At 38.5% G+C, this 25,633-nt stretch overlaps 1 protein-coding gene and 1 non-coding gene across 2 annotated transcripts in view; one reads left to right on the forward strand and one right to left on the reverse strand.

Moving 5' to 3' along the window:
- The window catches only part of SLC71A2 (solute carrier family 71 member 2), a 73,871-nt gene that overhangs the window by 31,937 nt on the left and 16,301 nt on the right, over window positions 1-25,633 (reverse strand). The window contains exons 2-3 of the mRNA XM_040449274.1: window positions 22,352-22,456; window positions 13,674-13,769 (exon numbers count right to left, since the gene is read on the reverse strand). Of these exons, the coding sequence (XP_040305208.1) occupies window positions 13,674-13,769; window positions 22,352-22,456 (201 nt within the window). The remainder of the gene's footprint in view (window positions 1-13,673; window positions 13,770-22,351; window positions 22,457-25,633) is intronic.
- On the forward strand, window positions 3,505-3,633 carry LOC121013814 (small nucleolar RNA SNORA64/SNORA10 family). The gene has a single exon (XR_005782940.1). It is a non-coding gene; the product is annotated as a small nucleolar RNA SNORA64/SNORA10 family (small nucleolar RNA).

A 25,633-nucleotide genomic window follows, 5' to 3' on the forward strand; every position in this document is an offset into this window, starting at 1 on the left:
ATTGTTAACTGGCTACATCTTTCACCACCAACAATTTTAAGCATCTCACACACACACACACACACACACAGCTGTTTTTCTGTACTTCTACCTAAAATTTCATTGCTATAAAACTAAATTTACAGTATTCCTGGGAAGCTAAGAATAGTGAGGCACTTCTGGATGATTACAGCCGACGGAAAAAGGCTGACAACAAACCCTAAAACAGTTGAAGAACAATAATATGTGAAAGTAGAAAAAAAAGATCTTTGAAAAAGTACGTTTTCCAGAAATCAGGTCGGGGGATGGGGGGGAGGAGGTTAGATCTGGAGGAGGAGGAAAAACATCCATAGTTGAACAGGTTACAAAATAAGCTCCTGGTATCTTGCTCTCAAAGCTACTGACCTCCATATCTGTGACCAATATAAGAATCAAAAAGCATAGTTCTGTCAGAAACCATCAAAACTCTACAGAAAACAGGCAACAACCTCTTTGACCTCAGCTGCAGCAATTTCTTGCTTGACACATCTCCAAAGGCAAGGAAATTAAAAGCAAAAATGAACTACTGGGACTTCATCAAGATAAAAAGTTCTGCACTGCAAAGGAAACAATCAACAAACTAAAAGGCAACCGACAGAATGGGAGAAGATTATTTGCAAATGACATATTGAATAAAGGGCTAGTATCCAAAATCTATAAAGAACTTACCAAACTCCACACCTGAAAAACAAATAATCCAGTGAAGAAATGAGTAGAAGACATGAATAGACACTTTTCCAAAGAAGACATCCAGATGGTCAACAGACATCTGAAACGATGCTCAACGTCACTCCTCATCAGGGAAATACAAATCAAAGCCACACTGAGATACCAGCTCACACCAGTCAGAGTGGCTAAAATGAACAAATCAGGAGACTAGAGATACTGGTGAGGAACCCTCTTGCACTGCTGGTGGGAGTGCTAACTGGTGCAGCTGCTCTGGAAAACAGTGTGGAGGTCCCTCAAAAAATTAAAAATAGAACTATCCTATGACCCAGCAAGAGCACTGCTAGGAATTTACCCAAGGGATACAGGAGTGCTGATACACATGGGCACATGTATCCTAATGTTTATAGCAGCACTTTCAACAATAGCCAAATGATGGAAAGAGCCTAAATGTCCATCAACTGATGAATGGATAAAGAAGATGTGATTTATATATAGAATGGAATACTACTTGGCAATGAGAAAGAATGAAAACATGCCATTTGCAGCAACATCGATGGAACTGGAGGGTATTATGTTACGTGAAATAAGTCATAGAGAGAAAGACAGATACCATATGTTTTCACTCGTATGTGGATCTTGAGAAACTTAACAGAAGACCATGGGGGAGGGGAAGGGGAAAAAATAGTTACAAACAGAGAGGGAGGGAGGCAAACCACAGAGACTCTTAAATACAGAGAACAAACTGCGGATTAATGAGGGGTGGGCAAGAAGGGAAAGTAGGTGATGGGCACTGAGGAAGGCACTTGTTGAGATGAAGACTGGGTGTTGTATGGAAGCGAATTTGACGATAAATTATATTAAAGAAACAAAGAAAGAAAATAAAAAAAAATAAAGCATAGTTCACGGGTACCTGGGGAGCTCAGTGGGTTAAGCCTCTGACTTTGGCTCAGGTCAGGATCTCATGGTTCATGAGTTCTAGCCCCACACTGACTGGGCTCTGTGCTGACATTGTGGAGCGTGCTTGGGATTCTGTCTCCCTTTCTCTGCCCCTTCCCTGCTTGCTTTCTCTCAAAATAAGTAAAATTTTTTAAAACGGGGAGGGCGCCTGGGTGGCTCAGTCAGTTAAGCATCTGCTCTTGGTTTTGGCTCAGGTCATGACCTCACAGTTGGTGAGTTTGAGCCCCACATCAGGCTCTGTGCTATCAGGGGGAGCCTGCTTGGGATCCTCTGCCCTCCATCTCCACCCCTCCTTTGCTCGCTTGCTCTCAAATATAACATTTTAAAAAATAAAAATAAATTAAAAAAACACAGAACACAAAGTTCTCTGGACTGAGACTTCTACACAGGGTACCTGCAGAACCGAATGGGTGAGATTAAACAAGACAGTGCCCGAGGCCTCTTAACGGCTGCCAGGAGTAGCAGAAAGCCTTAAAATCAAATAATAAACCACTTCATCACAATAGAGGGATCTCTGAACCACATTGTCAAAAATCAAGAGCTCCTATAAGCAACGCCTGCATTCAATTCTGAGGAATAGGGCTTTCCACCCGGGTTGGGTAACGATACTCCAGCCACCAGAGGAATCTAGGCCACAGTGGCAAACTGGCAAAGCGATGTTTTTGTGATTTGTATTTGTGGTTTTCAAAGTGATGTAGTTGTCAATGTGTAAATTTCAGGAAATTTCACCATACTCCCTATGATTTTTCTAGCATGTCACAGGAAACCGAAGATTTCAAAACATGGGGCTTGAACTGGCACATCACCGATTAGCTGAGTAAGCAGACAGACAGTGGCCACTGCAGTTGATGGAGCCTGTCTTCCAAATGTAATGTTTTTATCCCACTTGACGTTTACATTACCTGCCTAGCCCCAGATGACATTTGTTTCCACAATCTCTGATCTACCCCCTCATTTGTAAATATAAGCATATAAAACATTCAACAAAAATCTGAAAACCTCTGAAAGGTGAAAAAGAACACAAATAGGAAAAGATAATCCACTTCACTGCTAAACAACCAAATTATGGTAGGAAACAGAAGAAAGTTTTAGAGTAAGTGCAAGTGTCCTCCAAGACATTCAAGAAAATGTTACATACATTAAAAACAATGTGCTGCACAGGGACCTGTGCAGACTAAGCAAAACAAGAAAAATCTTGAAGAACTGATTACAGGAGAAAGCACAGAAATCCAGAAAAAGGAAGAGCATCAGAATGGGTAAATATCAAGGTAAATATGGACTGTATAAAATATTACGATGTACTACAGTGCTTAAAAAATACAGAATGTAGTTGCAAAACAGTAACACAAAAAGTAGAAGAGAAACACATCTCTCTTGAAAGGTGACAGAACAGGTAGACAAAAGACACCAGTGAATACATAAAAGATATCAAACGTAATGAACACATTTAACACACTTACCATATAGAGAACACTATTCTAGGGAATACTTGTCCTTTTCAGGCCATATGGAAAACTTATAACACTTAGCCATATACTAGGATACAAAACAAGCGTCAGCAAATTTAAAAGAACTAAAATAATTCATAATATGTTCTCTGATAATACAACAATCTAGAAAAGTCCCCAAATGTTTGGAAATTAAGACAATACACTTCCAACAATCCATGAGTCAAAGAAGTCACAAGAAGTATTAGAAAAAAGAAGAAGCTAAGTGGTAATAAAGATACAACACATTAAACTCATGAGTATAAGCACGTCAATGCTTAGAGACCAATTTAAAGTTTTAAATACATTAAAACTGAAAAGCAACAAAAGGCTGAAATCAATGTTCTAAGCTTCCATGTAAAGAACCTAGAAACCTCTCTCAGCTCTGCCCTATCATACTCAGTGTGTGGCTGGCGTATTTTCAGAGAGAGAGGAAGGCCCTCCTAATGCATGATAGACCGGCCACTTGGGGCCTCTCTCGGTTCCTGGGAGTGCAACAGTTTCTATCTGCACCTGGGGTGTTGTCAGCAGAATCCACCAACCTGCTCCTGTTGTTTTCCCCTTTCTAGCCAAGGCTACTTTTGATGTCATTTCTAAGACCTACAGCTATCTCACCCTTGACCTTTGGAAAGAGACTGTGTTCACCAAGTCTCCCTATCAGGAATTCACTGACCATCTTGTAAAGTCCCACACCAGAGTCTCTGTGCAGAGGACCCAGGCTCCAGCTGTGGCCACCACATAGTTTTGTACAAAAAAAAATAAAGTGAATTAAAACTTGTTAAAAAAATAAGTAAAATAAAATAAAATAATCTAGAAAAAGAACAGCAAATCCAACCCAAAGAAATAATGAAATAGGGTAATAAAAGAACAGAAATCAATGAAATGAAATCTAAACATTCAATAATGAAAATCAACAAAACCAAAAATAACTCCTTTGAAAAGATTCGAAATGATAATTCTTAAACTATTGGAACTACACCAAAATAAAAAGCTTTTGCACAGTGAAGGAAACCACAACTAATGACAAGATAATAAGGAATGTGAGAAGTAACTGCAAAAGACCTATCAGTAAGGGTATGTTAATACTCAAATTATTGAAAGAACTTACACAACTCAATACCAAAAAACAAAAAACAAAACAAAAACCCCAAATCCACAAATAATCCAATTAAAATGGGCAGAAAACCTGAAGAGACATTTTTTCCAGAGAAGACATAAAAATGGCCAATGGACACATGAACATCACTAATCGTTGGGAAACGCAAATCAAAAGCACAATGAGATACCATCTCAGACCTGTAAGATCCAAAAGCCAAGAAATAACAAGTGTTGGCAAGGATGTGGAGAAAAAGGAAACCTTCATGCACTATTGGTGGGATTGTAAATTCGTGGAGCCACTATGGAAAAGAGTATGGAGGATCCTCAAAAATTAAAAATAGAATTACCATATGAACCAGTAATTCCACTCCTGGGTATTTACCTAGAGAAAACAAAAACACTAATTCAAAAAGATATATGCACCCCTATGTTGACTGAAGCATTATTTATAATAGCTAAGACATGGAAGCAATTTAAGTTTCCGTTAATATATGAATGGATAAAGAAGATGTGGTATATATATACACAATGTAACATTACTTTGCCAGTTATAAAATAAAGAAGTCCCAGGGATGTACAATATAGGGAACTTATAGCAAGACTATAACTTTGTATGGTGACAGATGGTAACTATCATGGTGGGGAGCATTTTGCAATGTATAGAATTGTCAAATCACAATTAGTTGTACACCTGAAACTAATATGATATTATACTGTATTTCAATTAAAAATAAAAATAAAGTCACACACACAGGGGAATATTACTCAGCCATTAAAAAAAGGAAGGAGGGGCGCCTGGGTGGCTAAGTCGGTTGAGTGCCCAACTTCGGCTCAAGTCATGATCTCACAGCTCGCGAGGTCAAGACCCCCCGTTGGGCTCTATGCCGAAAGATCAGAGCCTGGAGCCTGCTTCGAGTTCTGTGTCTCCCTCTCTCTCTGCCCCTCCCCCACTCACACTCTGTCTCTCTCTCAAATTCAACATTAAAAAAAAAAAAAAGAAAAAAAGGAAGGAAATTCTGCCTTTTGAGACAACATCAATGGACCCTGAGGGCATTGTGCTACGAGAAATAAGTGAAAGACAAATATCAATTGATCTCACTTTTATGTGGAAGCAAACAAAACAAACAAGTTTATAGATACAGAGAACAGACTGGTAGTTGCCAGAGGCAGGGGATGAAGGGTGAAATGGATGAAGCTTCCAGTTGTAAAATAAATTTATATCAAAACTGAGTGGGATTTATGCAAGGGTAGCCTAATATTCAAAAATCAATATAACTAACCACAATATCCAAATAAGGGGGAAAATCTAATTATTATCCAGTTATATGCAGAAAGTTCATTTGTTAAAATTTAACACCCATTCAGGGTAACAACTCTAAGCAAAATCAGAACAGAGGTGAACTTCCTTTCTCTGATAAAGACTATCTACAAAAACAAATCTACAGCAAATATCACATTTAATGGTAAATTTTAGATCACTTTCCACCAAAGAGCATCTGGGAGACAAGGACGTCCACTACTACGACTGCTTCTATTCAACACTGTACTGGATGTCACAGTAAGGCAATAAGAAAGGAAAAAAAAAAAAAAAAGGACTGGAAGGAGTTAACTGTCACTATTCACAAAATATGTGAATATGTATATAAAAATCTATAGATAAACACTTAGGATTAATGAGTGAATTTAGCAAAATCACTAGACACAAGGTGAAAACAAAAACAAATTGTTTTATATACCAACATAATAGAAAATTAAACCTTTAAAACTATACCATTTATTTATTGTTTTTAAATTTTTTTTAATGTTATTTATTTTTGAGACAGAGACAGAGCACAAGCAGGTAAGGGGCAGAGAGAGAGGGAGACACAGAATCTGAAGCAGGCTCCAGTCTCTGAGCTGTCAGCACAGAGCCTGATGTGGGCTCAAACTGACGAGCTGTGAGATCATGATCTGAGCTGAAGTGGGACACTCAACTGACTAAGCCAGCCAGGTGCCCCTAAAACTGTACCATTTATAAAAACCATCAAATACCTACGAATAAATCAGGTGAAAAATCTCTTCACTAAGAGAAAATATTACTCAAATTTTAAAGACTAGATATAAAGATGATATACCATGTAGAAGACTCAATATTATAAAGATCAGTTCTCCAATTAATCCAACCTCAATGTAATCAATCAAAATTCCCATCAAGTTACTGTGTGAATACTGAGGAGCTGATTATAAAATGTATATAGATATATAAAAGGCCTACAATAGCCAAGGCAATCTTGAGGAAGAAGAACCAAGCTATAGAAGTTACAAAAGATAGCAAGATATTGCTACAGAAATCAACACAGCCTGGTACTGACACAGGACAATAGAGTAAGATATATAAATAGAATATAAAACTCAGAAACAAATCCATATGTATTTAGCTGACTGGTCTATGACAAAGTTGACACAGTGGGGAGAGGGAGATTTTTTTCAATAAATGATGCTGGTTCAACTATGCATTATTCATATGGAATCAAAAGGAACCTATAAAAAGGACCCCTACAAAACACAGTGACTTATTTCTAGATGGATGGCAGATCTATGTGTGAAAAAGAAACCAATAAAACTTTGGGGAAGAAGTTTCTTAAACAAGACTTTAAGAAAGCACTAACCTTAAGGGGAAAAATTAATAATCTGAACTGCATAAACTAAAGCCTGGCTAGCTGCAGGGTAAATCAGTAAAATTACTCTGGAAAACTTTTGGCAGTACATATATACTGAAGTTGAATGAAACCCTGCAATTTTACTCTTAAGTATATATTACAAGAAATGTGTATACACAATCATCAAAAGACTTTTACAAGAAATACCACGACAGCAATATATGTAAGAGGCAAAGACTGGAAACCCAAATGTTCATCAACCGAACAGATTTCAGTGATCTGATAAAAGGATTCACAGGACTCAGGAGTGGTTATATTCTCAGTGACAATTGCTCACTCCATTTATTTCTTCGCCTCTCAGTATTTGACACTATTGTTCACTATTTCTTTAACTGTTCTCTTTACTCAGCTGGATTTTCTTTTTACCTCTTTGTACTTCCTTCTTCTTCTTTTTTAAAGTTTATTTATTTATTTTGAGAGAGAGAGCGCACACAAGGAGGGGAGGGGCAGACAGAGACAGAGAGGACATTTAAAAAAAAATTTTTTTTTTCAACGTTATTTTTTGGGGGACAGAGAGAGACAGAGCATGAACGGGGGAGGGGCAGAGAGAGAGGGAGACACAGAATCGGAAACAGGCTCCAGGCTCCGAGCCGTCAGCCCAGAGCCGGACGCGGGGCTCAAACTCACGGACCGCGAGATCGTGACCTGGCTGAAGTCGGATGCTTAACCGACTGCGCCACCCAGGCGCCCCCAGAGAGGACATTTTAGCAAAATGATGCAGCTCAGAACTGCACACTCACTGTTTTTGCCTAAAGTTCAGTAATTGAATGAATCAATGCTTCTTGGTTTGTTGTATGTGTTTGAATTCCAGAGCACTGAGATGTCTGTTTGACTGTTCTGTCCAATTTTATTAGAAGAGAATTTGCTGACCTCCTTATACCATCATGTCAAAAGTCTGACAGTAACTTTTGGAAGAAAAAAAGATAAAACCTGAACACTGCTTCAGAGACCTGTGTGACATTATTAACATAAAAGTGTGTGATAAAAGTCCCCAAACAAAAGGACAGAGGAGGCAACAACAATACTTGAAGAAATAATAGCCAAAAAATTCCCAAGTTTGATTAAAAATATTAATTTATATACCCTATCAGCTAAATAAACCCCAAGTAAAAGTAACACAAAGAGATCCACACTTAGACACCTTAATGCACAAATTATTAAAAGACAAAGAGAAAAATCTCTAGGCAGAGAAAAGAAAAAAAAATGAAAATGAATTCACCACATACAGTAGGGACTGATAAATTATTCTGTAAAGGGACATATAGTACATAGGAAATATTTCAGGGTACATGGTCTCTGTTGCAACTCTGCCATTGCAGCACCAAAGCAGCCACATTCAATGGGCACTACTGAGGTCCAACAAATTTTTATTTATGGATACTTCTACCTGAATTTCATATCAATTTCATATCTTCTTTCAACTGTTTCCAAATGTTTACATTTTACATTTAAAAATGTAAAAATTGGGGCAGCTGGGTGGCTCCATCGATAAAACATCATCCAACTCTAGATTTTAGCTCAGGTCATCTTACAGTTGTGAGATGAGGCCCTATGTCGGGCTCTGCCCTAAGTCTGCTTAAGATTCTCCCTCTCCCCAGGGGCGCCTGGGTGGCTTAGTCGGTTGAGCGTCTGACTTCAGCTCAGGTCATGATCTCACGGTTCATGGGTTCGAGCCCCACGTCAGGCTCTGTGCTGACAGCTTGGAGCCTGCTTCGGATTCTGTGTCTCCCTCTCTCTCTCTGCTCCTGTCCCACTCATGCTGTCTCTCTCTCTCTCTCAAAAATAAACATTAAAAAAAAAATTAGATTCTCCCTCTCCTGTTCCCTGCTCATGCTCACTCTCACTCTCAAAAAAAAAAAAAAAAAAAAAGAAGTAAAAACCATTCTTAGCACACAGATCACATAAAAACAGGCAGTAAGCCAGGTTAGGCCTGTAGGCCATACTTTACAGACCCTGATGGAAGGGAAACAACAGTACTTAGGAAGAGCTGACTTCCCATCAGATAAAATGAATGCCAGAAGGCAACGTAATGATATAAGTGCTAAAAAACCTATGAAAAAAATCAGCATGTTTTATGTATCAAATTTTAAGAAAGGAGACCTACCAACTGTTATACTTCCATGTCAACTCTTCTTATAATTGTACCAAAGTTGGAAATCAGCACTGCTTTTTTTTTTAAGCATTCAAAAGTTTACTGATATAAACAGACTATAACATACACCCAGAGCACACAGGAGAGAAATAAACGCCAAGCCAAAGTCAGTACATCTGCTTAGTTAAGTCTCATTATATCACAACACTCAGCTGTGCAAGAGAAAAGAGAGATTTAACACATTGTGATCATATAAACACTTTTACTGAATGCCACTTATCTCATTTTAATAATTATAAGGTGCACAAGAGGGAAAATTCTGGGTACTTGGTCAAAAAACCAGGGGCGCCTGGGTGGCGCAGTCGGTTAAGCGTCCGACTTCAGCCAGGTCACGATCTCGCGGTCCGGGAGTTCAAGCCCCGTGTCAGGCTCTGGGCTGATGGCTCAGAGCCTGGAGCCTGTTTCCGATTCTGTGTCTCCCTCTCTCTCTGCCCCTCCCCCGTTCATGCTCTGTCTCTCTCTGTCCCAAAAATAAATAAAAACGTTGAAAAAAAAAATTAAAAAAAAAAAAACCATTAGAAAACTATCAAAACTATAAGATGGACCTGAACCCCCAGATTCCAGGAAGCAAGACAGTCTCCATGTGACTAAAGCTAGAACTTGACTTCCTTTTACGTGGAGAGCAAAGCACCCGTGTACTATGCTCCAAATGCCCCAACAGTCCCATCCCATTTTATCCACCTCAGTTCCCAAAAGGAAATGATTAAGTGAAGGAAAAGAAGGGCTGGACTGAAGAGGAAATAAGGGGGAGACAAGACAGAATATATGGTTTGTTGAATAAATGAGCACATATTTTGACAGTAAGAACAGGAAACCGAATGTGGCAGCAAAGTGTTTAAAGGGCACTCTCTGATTATTAGATCACCATATGGAGAGGATGGTGTGGGGGAATACTGTATTCTTGAATCTCTAGCTTGCAAAAGAAAACCTGCAAATTCCAAGAATAGAATTTTCCACTCACAGGGACGAGTATTAAGTGTATCTTTATTGAAATAGTGCTCTATTTAAGTATGTCTGAAGATGTTTATGTTAGCTTAATCAGATAACTTTATTTGCAATAAAATGAGATTAGGCCCTCCAAGAGGATGCACATTTTGAATGAGTGTAAGTCAGGGACGTAAAGAGTCATTTTTATGTACAAACTACTGCTACTAGAAGGTTAAGCCAATGTGTGAGGTCAACTTCACAAATCTGCTTCAGTGTATTAGGGGCTGAGAACTTTCTGATGGTATTTATTTAAAAAAAAAAATTTTTTTTTTCAACGTTTATTTATTTTTGGGACAGAGAGAGACAGAGCATGAACGGGGGAGGGGCAGAGAGAGAGGGAGACACAGAATTGGAAACAGGCTCCAGCTCTGAGCCGTCAGCACACAGCCCGACGTGGGGCTCGAACTCACGGACCGCGAGATCGTGACCTGGCTGAAGTCGGACGCTTAACCGACTGCGCCACCCAGGCGCCCCTGATGGTATTTAATAAACTACGGTTGTACTCTAGGACATGGCTACAAGTGACAGGCAACAAATCTCACATAGAAAATGACTAAGAAAGAGTAAATTGTTCTCTACTACTTCAGACAGAGGGCTCCTACTGGTGCTAAAATGCAAACAGTCAGATTGGACAAAATATTAGTATGTAGGTACTGTTCTGTATCTCCAAATCGTTCCCTCAGACGACTTCTGTTCTATATCTCCAAATCCTTCCCTCAGATGACTTCTCGCCCAACGGAAACAGGACAGAGTGCTGTCCACTAGTTATAGAATAGAACCAACCCTAGGGGTGCCTGGGTGGCTCAGTTGGTTAAGCGTCTGACTTCGGCTCCGGTCATGATATCACAGTCTGTGAGTTTGAGCCCCGCATTGGACTCTGTGCTGACAGCTCAGAGCCTGGAGCCTGCTTTGGATTCTGTGTCTCCTTCTCTCTCTGCCCCTCCCCTGCTCAAGCTCTGTCTCTCAAAAAAGGATAAATGTTAAAAAAAACACTTTTTTTAGAATGGAACCCACACAGAAACCGTCATCCTAACAGTTACATCATGGTGGGTGACAGATGCAAGATGTCAAGAACTAGTTATCTGACAACACTGAACCCAACATAAAGATGATAAACAAACTGCTGCGATGAAATAAACCCTAATTTTGTTCCTTCCTCATCAAACAACCCAACATTATCAGTTCTCTGTCCAACCAGAAAAGGCAGAAAGTAGAGGGAAATGCCAGAGGAAAAAAAAAATCTTTTTTCCCCCAAAAGGAAGAGGGAACCAGCCCCGCAACATCAGAACAAAAACAGATGTAGCAAACTATGGTGTAAAGGCTGGGGAAGACAGGACAGTAAAGGACATTTAGCCTTACTTGACTCCAAGAGCTCAGAAAAAGAGAATGAACCCATCTACTAACTCAGCAACACTTCTATGAAGTGTGTCAGAGTGATGCTAGCAACTCTCTATTCTACACACATGAATGTTTATTTTAACCAAATCTTTGCAAGCACCAAAACTGGCTCGAAACTGGAAAGAGGCGTTAAAGCAGCATTTTAGCTGGCTTCGAAGGCTGCATTCCAAGGTCTAACAAGGACAAAGAACCACCAGGAAAATTATCTGCATTGGGCAGTAAGAAGAAAAGCACATCAGTCTTTGGGATACATTAAAATTAACTAACTAGGGGTGGCGGGGTGGCTCAGCTGGTTAAGCGTCTGACTTCAGCTCAGGTCACGATCTCACGGTTCATGAGTTTGAGCACCACATTAGGCTGTCTGCTGTCAGCATGTCAGCACAGAGCCCACTTCGGATCCTGTCTCCCTCTCTCTCTGCCCCTCCCCTGCTCATGATCTCTCTCTCAAAAATAAATAAACATTAAAAATAATAAATAAAATAAAATAATTAATTGAAATTAAAACAGATCTGACAATCTGTTGTAGGGCCAAAAAGGTTCCCAAGGATTTGAACTGTCTGGAAGGTGGTTTTAGAATTCCTAACAAGGACTCAAAAGTATCCCAAGTATTCTTCATTTCACTCTGAAGTCTTACTAGAGAATGATTATAGGATTAACTCTATATTGAGAAACCTGCTGAACCACTACAGATTTCTGGCTGCATCAGAAAAATACTTTTTAAAACTCTTAACAAAGAAGCTGAGGGGGACAGGCAGTCAGAGAGCTAGGACCAAACATAACATAGTTCAGGGGCACCTGGGCGGCTCAGTCGGTTGAGCATCCAACTTCGGCTCAGGCCATGATCTCATGGCTCGTGGGTTCGAGCCTCATGTCAGGCTCTGTGCTGACAGCTCAGAGCCTGGGCCTGCTTCAGATTCTGTGTGTGTGTGTCTCTCTCTCTGCCCCTGCACACGTTCTGTCTTTCTCTGTCTCTCAAAAATAAACAAACATTGAAAAAAAAATTTTTTTTAAATAACATAATTCCTTAAAATGAGTGGCCTGGCATGTCTATATTCACACTAAAAACAGGTCTCAAAGAAACAATCCCTTGAGGACACACATGTGTGCCTACAATGCATATATTTATTATTCAAAGAAAACATCTACTAAGCACCGTGTCAAAGGCAGCCCAATGATGAACACAGCAGGCTCATGAAACTTAAAATGGGGGACCCCCATTAACTAATAACCATTACCTTCTGTAATAAAGCATTAGGAAGGAAAAGGCAGTGCAACAAGACAGAATAAAACAAGTTTAAAAACAGGCAATCTTTTAAGTCGACTGTTCCATCCAAGTAGTAATTTTAATTAATCAAATTTTATTTTAATGCACCAAAAGAATTAAAAATTTAAAAACCACACAGCAAAGTCCTACATAAGGCTAACAGCCACCCTCTAAAGTTAGCTATTTGCCAAATCTATTTTGGGAACAAAGTTTACCTGTATACAAAGGGATTCTTTGGTTAAGGCAAAATGTTGACTGGGAAGAGTTAACCACCAATGAGTTTTAAAGAACAATTTAAGACAAATGAAATTTAAGGCCAATTTTAAAATATCCTGTTTTCAATTTTAAAATGTATTTATTAGAATTATTAGCGATAAAGCACCTAAAATCTACATGCCACGTTTTCTTTAGCATTTCCCTTCCCTCTATCCACACTATACATCAAATATCCAGGTTATTGCTAAGAAATTGAATGCAGCCTCTGCAAAGAAATGGCAATAGGTAAGCTAGCTACCAAAAATGAAAATCTGTACATTCTTACAATTATCACTTGTGTTACAAGGTACTCACCAATCTATTTACTATGTTCTTAGTCAAAGGCCATTACATCCAAAGTCAGTTATAAACTTTGGCAAAGTTTTGTGATAAGTTCCTCTAGTGCAGCTTAATGATCTTCCTAAATGCAGATAGTTCACTCACAGCACTTCCAAGATTCTGGTTCAGTGGGAATGCCTTGTTACTTAACAATATTTAATGAGTAGCCCAGGTGTTTTGTTGCAGGTAGTTCACAGTCTACACAGTGGAAACAACCCAGCGGAATAAGCAGTCTTAAATCATTGTCAAATCTACTCTCAAACACATAGCTAGACATACAACCCTGAGGATATGTGCTTAAGAACCTCTCTTTTGCTTTCAAAAAAACCAACTTGTTCAGCAGTACTTACAGTTAACATTGGAGTTGTCAACAAGCCCCACGCAAAGAATTCTAGGAAGATGACAATAGCAGCATGGTATACACTTGGTCGGCCAAAGCCCTGTAGCTAAAAAAGGAAGAAAGTTATTATGAAAAGTAGTAAACATATGTAAGAAATCCATTACCCTAATAGTATCTAACACAAAAAAAGTGCTACACAAAATAAACTTAAAACCTACCTATATTGTGTAAGATAAAACTTCAGTCTGTGGTATGCCTGATTCCTTCATCTTGCCTCATCACAGAAGATGCCAAGGTTAAAAAGTTTTTACTTGTCTCATCAATGCAAGTAACTGAGTTCTGGCTGAGAACCAAGTGGGGCTTTAAGAGACTGAGGTTCCAGGACCTGACTATTCTGTCTCGTACTAATTACATGTTCCTCCGCAACGTGGCTGCTCTAACCTAAAGTTTCCCTAGCTATGTAATGACATGTGGGTACGTGGGTCTCTTACTCAAGACCTTCCAGGGCGGCACAGATGATTTAAATGATGGCGGGCAGAGGAAGAACAATAAGGAAAACACAGTCCATACCACAGTGTCAAAATCCAGCTTTCGGTGTCTATTGCGTTTTAAGACTGTGTCTGTTTTCCTAATTTTCTGCAGTTTGTGACTTCTGCAGACAAAATCTAAATTCTCGGGGCACCTGGGTGGCGCAGTCGGTTAAACGTCCGACTTCAGCTCAGGTCACGATCTCGCGGTCCGTGAGTTCGAGCCCCGCACCGGGCTCTGGGCTGATGGCTCAGAGCCTGGAGCCTGTTTCTGATTCTGTGTCTCCCTCTCTCTCTGCCCCTCCCCCGTTCATGCTGTCTCTGTCTCAAAAATAAATAAACGTTAAAAAAAAAATTAAAAAAAAATTCTTTTCAATTTAATGTTCTTTGGCTTTGTGACATCCTCACTAGAAGATTAGGTGCCTTGCTACTGTTTGGTAGTAACTAGAAGTGATGCTTGCAAAAGACTCTATAAAAAAATCCACACTATTCCTATGTTTGTATCTTTAATTCTTTAAAAGGTAAAAGTATATCCACATGGTTTAAATGCAATCTAATCATAAGGAAATGATCAGACAAATCCAGATCGTGGGACATTATATAAGACAACATTATATAAGACAAAATGTCCATGTCAATGGGCCACCTGGGTGGCTCAGTTGGTTAAGCATCCAACTCTTGATTTCAGCTCAAGTTGTGATCTCTGGGTTCATGAGACTGAGCCCACATGGGGCATTGCACTGATGGCACGGAGCCTGCTTGGGATTTTCTCTCCTCCCTCTTCTCTCTGCCCCTCCCCCACTGGCTCATGTGTGCATGCGTGTGCGTGCACTCTCTCTCCAAAGAAACTAAAAAAAAAAAAAAAAAAAAAAGCCAATGTCATAAAAGACAAAAAATAAAGGCAGGGAGATTCATACACATTGAAGGAGGTAAGAGCTGCAACAACCAAATGTGGGATCCTGGACTGGATCCTGGATGAAAAGAGAACAAAAGAATAAAATGTGAAATTTGGACTACATATTAGATAATAATATGGGTGGTTCTTGATGTCCACACCTTATTATCAAATGGCTTAGCCAAACAAACAAAAAAATGGTACATACATACTTCCTAAAGCAAATGTTACAAAATGTTAACTGCTAAATTTAGGCGAAGGGAATAGAATTTCAATGTTTTTGGAGTTTTGGAAATTTTCAGAGCCAAGAACAATTGTTATTAAAAATTCAAACTTAGGGGCGCCTCAGTGGCTCAGCCTCACTCTTCATTTTGGCTCAGGTCATGATCTCATGGTTCATGGGATTGAGCCCCGCATCAGGCTCTGTGTTGTCAGCGCAGAGCCTGCTACGGATCCTCTGTCACCCTCTCTCTGCCCAGCCCCTGCTCTTGTTCTCTCTCTCAAAAATAAACATTAAAAAAAAATTCACACTTGTAAATTTCTCAATTTTTTTTCAATGTCCAAAAGTAAGAACTTCTAAATGTCATTAAATAAGACATTTGCAAAAACAGAAAACATTTTACAAAGTTTAAAGAAAAAGTATTTCCTCCTCCCCCAAAACCAAAAGGCCTTGAACATAACCATCAAAAAGCACTGTTTTGCAGCTGTCCTTTACAAACAGAAGAATGAATGGAAATGGAAGCAACTGTTCAGCCTCTACCTGTGGCTAAGCCTTCTGAGACTCTCTGTGACTGAGAGACTGAGAGAGTCTCTGAGACTCTATTCCTGCTGCTGGAGACAGAAACCTTGCCATTACCCTTGGCTCTACCCACACAGTCCTCCATCTAATTCCACCACCTCTAGCACAGATTACAGAGTAGCTTTCCAACCCTGTTCCCTCACCCACTGCACAGCAGCCAGGGATCCATTCAGAGGTAAATCAGATCCTGGGAACTCCTCTGCTCCAGGGCCTTCAGTCCCCCATCCCACTGGTCTAACAAGGTCTCCCACCTTTCTATCCCCTTGTTATGCTCTTGTTTTCTAGAGTATTCCAACAAACGGTAGGATTCATTTTTATCTACCTCCCATGGAATGGTAATTTAAGTGCTATGAAGGATGTATCCCAAATAGCCCTCCTCTCACCCCACTACAGTAAGGAGTAAGCACTCCACAACATACATGAGAGGGAAAAAGATTTCTTCTCTGATCTTTTAAACAGCAGAACCCGGGGTGCCTAGGTGGCTCAGTCAGTTAAGCCTCCACTTCGGCTCAGGTCATGATCTTGCAGTTGGTGAGTTTGAGCCCCACACCGGGCTCCTTGTTGACAGCTCGGAGCCTGCTCTGGATGCTGTGCCCCGCCCCCCAAGTTCCCCCTTTCTGTCCCTCCCCGACTCGTGCTCTTTCTATCTCAAAAATAAACATTAAAAAAATAAAAATAAATAATAAACAGCAAAGCCCAAAATGCAGAAAAAGTTTTGAAACAGATGACCCAGTTTCTTCAACAAGGAAATGGTATGGGCAAGAAAAAAAGAAAAAGGAGGGAGAACTATGTTAGTACATAGATTGAAAGAAATTTCACAAATGTTAACCAAAAGCAATATGTGGGGCTTTGGGTTTTGACTCAAACTAGCTGGAAAAAAGACAATTCTGAGACAATCATGGAAATTCGAAAACAGACTATTAGCTGACAATAAAGAATTATATTCTTTGTAATAATGGTATTGAAGTAAGGCATGTTTTTAAAAGATCTTTCTTTCTTAGAGATACATACTAATGTGCATGTTTGTGAAACGTGAGTATGTTTGGAATCTGTTTTAAAATTTATAGAAAAAATGTGGAACTGGTGGCAAAAATAAATTTTAAAGAAGTAAATTAGACAGTATTTCCCAATAATTTCTAATTATTTGGGTGAAAATTCTGATAGTCACCACCCAACACTACAAAGCAATTGCTTCCAGTGGGTGAGTCTGTCAACAGATAGCCCAAACATTCCTTTTGAATCATTCATTTTAATCATTAAGCATCACACATACAAGAATCTCAAAAAACTCTGAAAACAGTGGAAACTGTTTCCTAAGAAACATAGGAAGGCAACCCTGTTTCTTGTTTGCAGTTTCTGTGGTTTGGTGATTTCACAAGCAATGGAGCTCTATTTGTGGAGACCACTGGGATAGAGATCCAAGTGGCTGCAATGCTGACTAAACATAAAGACAGATATATACCTTAATCTGTGTGCTGTATCTTCAGGATGTTATGCTATTTTAACAACTTGCAAAAAAACAGACAACCTACCTTTTTGTTTATATATTGTATGTTTAGATGTATCAATTAGAAATTGTTTAACAAACACCTCTTCTAAAATGCCAACACTTTCTTATTCTCACTTCTACATAAATTAATTGAACTATCATTCATCCCTTAGTCAATACCAGTGATACATCAGAGAAAGGGAGGGTAACAGGCAGGCCTTGGTATGGTGGGAACTAAGTGTGGGCAACTGGATATAAGAAGGTGACAAAAATAAATCTGCCTTCCTTTCAATTCTTCCTAAGCTCTTGGTGGTCAGTATGCTGATGAAAAACATATCAGAAAGATTTTAACAAAACTTAACTGCCTGTATCCAGTTGAGCCTGATCTAGTGCAGTCTCCCTGGATCAGTTCAATGTCTTCTCTCTCCATTGCCCCTTTATACATCAGTATGGAACACGGACATGTTTAGATGATGAGCATATGGTGATGTCTTTATATACTGGTATTACCATCTTTCCCGCAAATGACTGCAATGGCCTCTTAACCCTATCTTGACTTCTCTTCCCTGCCTTTTCCAAATCTTTCTTGGTACCACACTTATGTAATCCTATTATACCTGTGGAAATAGGTATATACCTCAGCAAAAAGTGAGCTGCAAATTCCTCTCATCCCTGGACACATCATTTTTTGCAATGTGACTGTGCTGCCTCTGCCATCAAAAGGTAGTCTATTTCTTCACTTCCCTGAGTCTGGGCTGGCTTAACGACTTGCTCTAACCAACAGATGTCAGGTGAAGTGTCAACATGGGCTTCTGAACCGAGGCCTCCAAGACCACATGGAATTGCCTTCTAGGCACAGGAGGATGAAAGTGTCTGAAGCCCTCTCTACTGAGCCACCTAGACCAACTGGTGAACAGCATCACCACCTGGACGACATAGGAGAAAGGCAATCTTAGTTCACTCAAACCCATCAAGCCTGCAGGTGACTACGAAGCGGGAGTCACTCCAAGCAAATCCAGTGAAGAAGCCCAAGATGACCTAATCCAAAGAACTGTCATTAACGGTTGTGGTTTTAAAGCCACTAAATTTGGGGTTAGTTTCTTATGTAGTGATCATTAACTGATTCAGCACCCCCCTTGACCTCATGATTAAGTTTTAAACTCTTAAGACTTTCTTGGGACCCCTTTTGTAGCTATCCAATCTCATCCCTCAGTCCACCCATAACTGTGAAAATCAATAAAGTTGAGCCAGTAAGCCCTTGCTCCAGGATGCAAACCTCAGTGGGTTCCTTTTTTACGGTAGTGATGATTTGCCTAGCATACTGAAGTTAGCCTATAAGTGAATAAAAGTCATGGTCCCCAGCATTCTGTTTAAAAGACCGGTCACAGGAACCAGTAAGCAATGAATATATATATTTTTTAACTTGAGGAGTTAACATTGTATTGCTTGAGACTCAGTCCTGTTAATTAAGCCTACTGTAATTCTCTCCTAAAGAGAGGTAACTAGAGGTTTAAAGTCACTCTGGCTACAGAGAAGTTTGTAACTAGTCATCAAAACAAAGCACTGCAAAACAAGTATTCCCTGGGACTTCATTCAAAATGGGACACAGAAACCAACGAATAAATCACTACATACATATCCCTAAAAGTTAGCAATGCGCTTAAATACAAAGAAACAAAATATCAAACTCATGAAAGCCAGTACTGAAAGAACTACACACTTGGACTTAGCATTTCTCTTCCACCTAATGTGGTCTTTTGGCATCTTTTTTTATTTTTTTATTTTATTTTATTTATTTATTTTTTTTTAATTTTTTTTTTTCAACGTTTATTTATTTTGGGGACAGAGAGAGACAGAGCATGAACGGGGGAGGGGCAGAGAGAGAGGGAGACACAGAATCGGAAACAGGCTCCAGGCTCTGAGCCATCAGCCCAGAGCCTGACGCGGGGCTCGAACTCCCGGACCGCGAGATCGTGACCCGGCTGAAGTCGGACGCTTAACCGACTGCGCCACCCAGGCGCCCCTGGCATCTTTTTTTAATGGAACATACATACTTTTTTTTAAGAAATTACAACTGTTAGTTACACTGACATATGAATGTTGTAAAACCTTACAATAAGGGAATATACATGTTCTATTCTCCATAGGTATTCACAATGTTAGAAATCTGTCATATATTTATTTACATGTATATTCATGAGTAAAAACATACTTTTACATAACTGGTAACAGAATATACAGGTTACCTCTTTTACCTTTATTTCCCCCATGTCACTGCATCCAAATCCTCATTCTTTATAACAGCTACACAGTATTCTACTGCCTGAATGTACCCATCATTTTAACCATTCTACTACTGATGCTTATCTATGGAGTTTCCACTTTTTTTTTTTTTAAGGCAGGGAGGGAGAGAGGGAGAGAGTTATCGTAAGGAGGCTCTGCACCCAGGTGCCCTGAGAGTTTCCACTTTTTTAATGTTGTTGCAATTAATTATTTTTATTTTTAAATAATTTAAAACCTATCAAAAGGCTGCAAAACCAGTACAAAGTTCTGGTATACCCTTCACCCAACTTTTCCAAATGTTAATGTCTCCTATAACTATGGTACAATTATCTAAACCTAGAAGTTAACATTGCTATACTACTGTAGCTAATTTACATACGTTATTTGAATGTCACCCTTTTTCCCACTAACGTTTTATTTTTCCTGATTTAGGATCTAATCCTGGATTTCACACTGCAATTCGTTCTCATGTTTCCTTGTGCTCTTCCAATCTGAGATAGTGAGTAAGGCTTTTATTTTTTACTTTCGTATTCTTGACACTGTTGAGGACTACTGCTATCCTCTTTACAAGTTATTTTGTAGAATGTCCTTCAATTTGAATTTGTTTAATGCCCTCATTAGACTGATAATAAGCATTTTTAACTTTTTATTGGGCTATAGTTCACGTCCCATTAAAATCACTGTTTTCAACTGTACAATTCAGCATTTTTTTGTTATATTCACAAGGTTGTAAAATTATCACCACTATCTTATTCTGAAATTCGATAATTAGGTGATTTTTCATTACCCCAAAAAGAAACCCCATATCTATTAGCAGTCATTCCCCATTCTCTCCTCACCCCATTTCCTTGGCAAGGACTAATACTTTTTGTCTCTACAGATTTGCCTGTTCTGGAATAAAAAATAAATGGAATTCATAAATGGAATCATAGAACATGTAGCCTATTGTGCCTTGCTTCCTCTATTTAGCATATTTTCAGGAATCATCCATGTTCATCATTCAATTTTATGGCTGAATAATATTGCATTATATGGACATATTGCTACCTGTTTATTCATCAGTTAACAGACACTTAGGTCGTTTCTAAGCTTGGCTATTATGAATAATGCTGCTAAAAATGTTGAGGTACAATTTTTTGTATGAACATATGTTTCTAATTTCCTTCGCTATATACCTAGGAATGAAACTGTTGAGACAATATCCTTTTATATATACAACAATGTAGCATTCCGGGATAAATTCCTATGAGTGAAACTGGAGGGCCAAAGTTACACACATTTTAATTTATAATCAATAAGAACCAAGTGTTATTAAAAAGCTGTGGGTGAAAAGATTTCAATTTACTATTGCAGCTCATCAATTGATTTCTTCAACATATAAAATGTTTCTTAAAAAAAAATCAAGATGGGGCACTTGGGTGGCTTAGTCAGTAAAGTGTCCAACTTCGGCTCAGGTCATGATCTCGCGGTTTGTGAGTTTGAGCCCCGCACTGGGCTCTGTGCTGACAGCTCAGAGCCTGGAGTCTGCTTCAGATTCTGTGTCTCCCCCTCTCTCTGCCCCTCCCATGCTCATGCTCTGTCTCTCTCAATAATAAATAAACATTAAAAAAAAAAATCAAGACGAACAACCCAACAAAAAACAGGCAAGAGATATGAACAGCTCATAGAAATAGTATCAAACAGCCCTTCAACAACTTCATTCATAGTAAGAAAAATGCAAAAATCAAGCTATACTCAGATGTAATTCTTATCAGAATCACAGAATTTCAGAAATTTGAGAATATGATTTTACACTGCTAATGGGGATGAGAAATAGTACAATGTCGCAATATCTAGCCAAATTACTTACATATTTATCCTCTGAAGAAACAACTCCACAAAGACAATATGGCAAAAATATGAAGTGTCACATGCACTAGGCTATGGAAGCACTATCATAACCAAAAAGCAAGGGGGTGGGGGGCGGTGGGAGACTGTTCATTCAGTACTGGCAAAACAGACTACTTTAAATCCACACACTAGAGTATTGTACTGTGGCAAAAATATCTCTACATACTACTTTGGAGCAATGCCTAGGATATGCTAAGTAAAACAAAATAAAACAAAACAAAAGCAAGTACAGAATAGTATGTAATTTATAGGCACTTTTTTTTTTTTTTTGCCAGAGAGGATCAAAGAATATGAATACCTATCACACACATTTATTTGCTTATATTAAACAAAACACAAGATGTTAAGAAAAATAAGCATTCATGCAGTTACATACAGGAAGGAGAAAAGGGAGTGAAAGCCACAGGATGAAGTTAGATTTCATACATTGTTTCATGTTTAACTTTGGAATCAGGTAATCCTTTAGCTAACTGTAAAACAAAATTAAATCCGAATTAAATACATCATCCTACCTATAGGTCAAGTTGTGGTTTGGTTATTTTAAAACACAGAATCTGAATGAGCACCTTTAGAAGTTATATTCTAAGAGTAAAAAGTAATCATGCTGGTAGTGATGAATTGTTTTTACCTTCTGAAACTTTCAAATGTAAACGGTGGAATACAGTGAATAAGTCACAATGCTACGGTCAACAGGAACCAAGATTATCACCATAAAAGAAAGATACAAGTATCAAATCAGAGAAGTAAAAACCTGAAATTTGAAATTTGGTTTTAAGAAAACAACATACATTATGATACACATTACCTTAATGAAAAAGTTAGGATTTTCTAGTTCTGGCCACTGAAGACAGAAAAAATGAGCAACCCAATAGGAATGAACACTCCCTAGGCCCAGGATTGTGGTCTTCAACTATCAGTTCCCACTAAAAGAAAACAGGACTTGTTAGACAAACAGCTGACACCAGGTTTGTGGCAAAAAATATCACTGATTCTGGAACATATCTTGCCAAAAGCAAAGATGTTACTAAAGACTACAGTCATATCAAAAGGATTCAGGCACCAACCTGAAGGAACTCCCACTGGGCAAAGACTGAGTAAAAAGAGTAATATCTATCATTGACTGAAACAGATCATATATGTTCAAATTTACAAGTCCATTCATCTTTGGAGGATGCCAGAAAACCAAGCCATCATTCTGAAAACTGGTAAATGAGGAGGGGGGGGGAAAAAGGGAAGCATTCCTTCTGCTTTTTGTGTATCTTAGAATAACCAAATATTTGACTAGGAAAAGCTCTTCTTTTTTAAGAATTTTAATAACGGACAAAGGAATGATTAATTTAAAATCCTGCCACTTTCTAAGCCTCACTGAAATAGTCAACTAGATAACAAGCATTAATGCCTGTTAAAACAATTAGGTTAAAAGCTGATAAGGCGTTTTATAAGAGAATGATTAAGCTGACAATACCTAAAACCTCATCATTACAACATCACAAAGAGAGTTATTTGCTGCGTGATGTGTTACACAAGAAATAAACCACATATAAAGTATTCTTCCCAAAATGAAATAAAACAAACAGAAAGCTTGGATTCAATTTAGCTGATGTGTAAGGACCAGTTTATAGAAAATGCAGGTGAAATAAGCTTGACCTTGTGTGTTTTTAACTGTTAAGGTTAGGATGATGAATACAGGGGTAGTATTCATAACAAAATATAAGGAAACTAAAAAGCTTCGAAGAGGTTGTCAAAAAAACTTTTTAAAGAGTGATTTGTATCATTACCAGTGTTTGAGAATACCTGTCTCCCCATATCCTAAGACTACAAGTAATTTTTTTTACAAGTAATTTTTATTTTTTTTACTTTATTTTTTTTTTAATTTTTTTTTTCAACGTTTATTTATTTTTGGGACAGAGAGAGACAGAGCATGAACGGGGGAGGGGCAGAGAGAGAGGGAGACACAGAATCGGTAACAGGCTCCAGGCTCTGAGCCATCAGCCCAGAGCCTGACGTGGGGCTCGAACTCCCGGACGGCGAGATCGTGACCTGGCTGAAGTCGGACGCCTAACCGACTGCGCCACCCAGGCGCCCCTACAAGTAATTTTTAAATATTTGCTAATTAGAGGGGCGCCTAGGTGGTGGCTCAGTTGGTTGAACGTCTCAGTTGGTTCAGCTCAGGTCATGATCTCACACTCCATGAGTTCAAGTCCCGCGTTGGGCTCTGTGCTGACAGCTCAAAGCCTGGAGCCTGCTTCAGATTCTGTGTCTCCCTTTCTCTCTGCCCCTCCCCTGCTCATGCTCTGTCTCTCTCTGTCTCAAAAATAAATAAAAACATTAAAAAAAGTTTTTTTTAATATTTGCTAATTAGATATTTTAATGGTTATATCATTTTATTTTGTATTTCCCTGATTACAAGTGAAATACTACTTCTTCCCTATGGTTCTTAGAAAGTTGTATTTCTTTGTCTACAAATTGTTCATTTTGCATACTTTTCATTAGAGAATGTAATTTTTCACACTGATGTATAGGACTTCTTTATAGAAAATACCAAAGATATTTATATTATATAACATTAAATCATTCATTCTCCCTTACCTGCTGGCACCCATACCCTTAAAAACTAAAAGGCACAGACAATTCAACAGTAATAACTGGAGATTTCCATACCTACTTCTAACAAGGATAGAACAATTAGAAGATCAACAATGAAGTAAAAATTTTAGCAACACCACACTAACTAGACCTAACATTTATTGAGAACTCTACCCAACTAGAGCAGTACATTCTTCTCGTGTACAGAGAAATACCATAAAACAAGTCTAAATAAACTCAAAAGACTGAAATCATACAAACTATGTTATCTTGACAACAATGTAATGAAACTAGAAATTAGTAACATAAAGAAATTTAGAAAATTGCAAATATGTGGGTATTAACATACACCTAAATAAACCATAGGTCAAATAAGAAATCATAAGTCACAAAACTTTCATATGAACAAATATGAAAATATATCAAAGTTTGCTGAATGCAGATGAAGCAATGCTTAGAGGGAAGTTTATGGCCGTAAATGCCCGATTATTTAAAAAAAATACATATATATATCTGAAATCAGTAACTTTTCACTGTAAGGAACTAGAAAAGCAAGAAAAAATAAAAAATAAAGGGTTAGAGTGGAAATAAATGCAATACTGAGAAGAGCAAAAAATGTCAAAAATCAATAAAAGTCAATTTATGAAACTATCAAAAAATTAACAAATCTTGGGGCATCTGGGCAGCTCAGTTGGTTAAGCTTCCAACTTCGGCTCAGGTCATGAACTCGCGGTTTCTGAGTTCCAGCCCCGTGTTGGGCTCTATGCTGATAGCTCGGAGCCTGGAGCCTGCTTCGGATTCTGTGTCTCTGTCACTCTCTGTTCCTCCCCCACTCGTGCTATGTTTCTCTCTCTCTCTCAAAAATAAATAAAGATTAAAAAAAAACTTAAAAAGAAAATTAACAAATCTTTAGTGAAAAAGAGGTTATATTAGTGAAAGAGTACTACGGGCAACTATAAGCCAATGGACTGGATAAACTAGATGAAATGGACAAATTCCTAGAATACACAATCTACCAAGACTAAGTCATGAAGAAATAGAACATCTGAACATATCCAGAACTAGTATTCAATAAGTGATCAAAAACCTTCTGCCAAAGAAAAGCCCTGGACCTCATGGCTTCATTGGTAAATTCTACCAAACATTTAAAGAAGAATTAACATCATTCACTCTGGAAGTCTTCTCAAAAATGAAGAGGAGGGAACACTTCCTAACACAGTCTATGAATGAAGCATTTACCTGTACCAAAGAACAAGACACTACAAGAAAAGACAACTGCATATTAACTTTCCTTATGCTTTTGATGCAAAAATCCTTAACAAAATACAGTAAAACCTTGGATTGTGAGTAACTTGCTCTGCAAGTGTTCCACAAGACAAGCTAACACTTCTAATAAATTTTAACTTGATAAAGGAATGATGTCTTGCAATAGAAGTATATGACACCGAACATCACATGATCACAACTGAGCCAATAGTTCTCCTGTGTGTGTGTGTGTGTG

The sequence above is a fragment of the Herpailurus yagouaroundi genome, unplaced genomic scaffold, assembly GCF_014898765.1.
Source record: "Herpailurus yagouaroundi ecotype Mexico unplaced genomic scaffold, PumYag 199, whole genome shotgun sequence".
In the NCBI taxonomy this organism is placed as follows: Eukaryota; Metazoa; Chordata; class Mammalia; order Carnivora; family Felidae; genus Herpailurus; species Herpailurus yagouaroundi.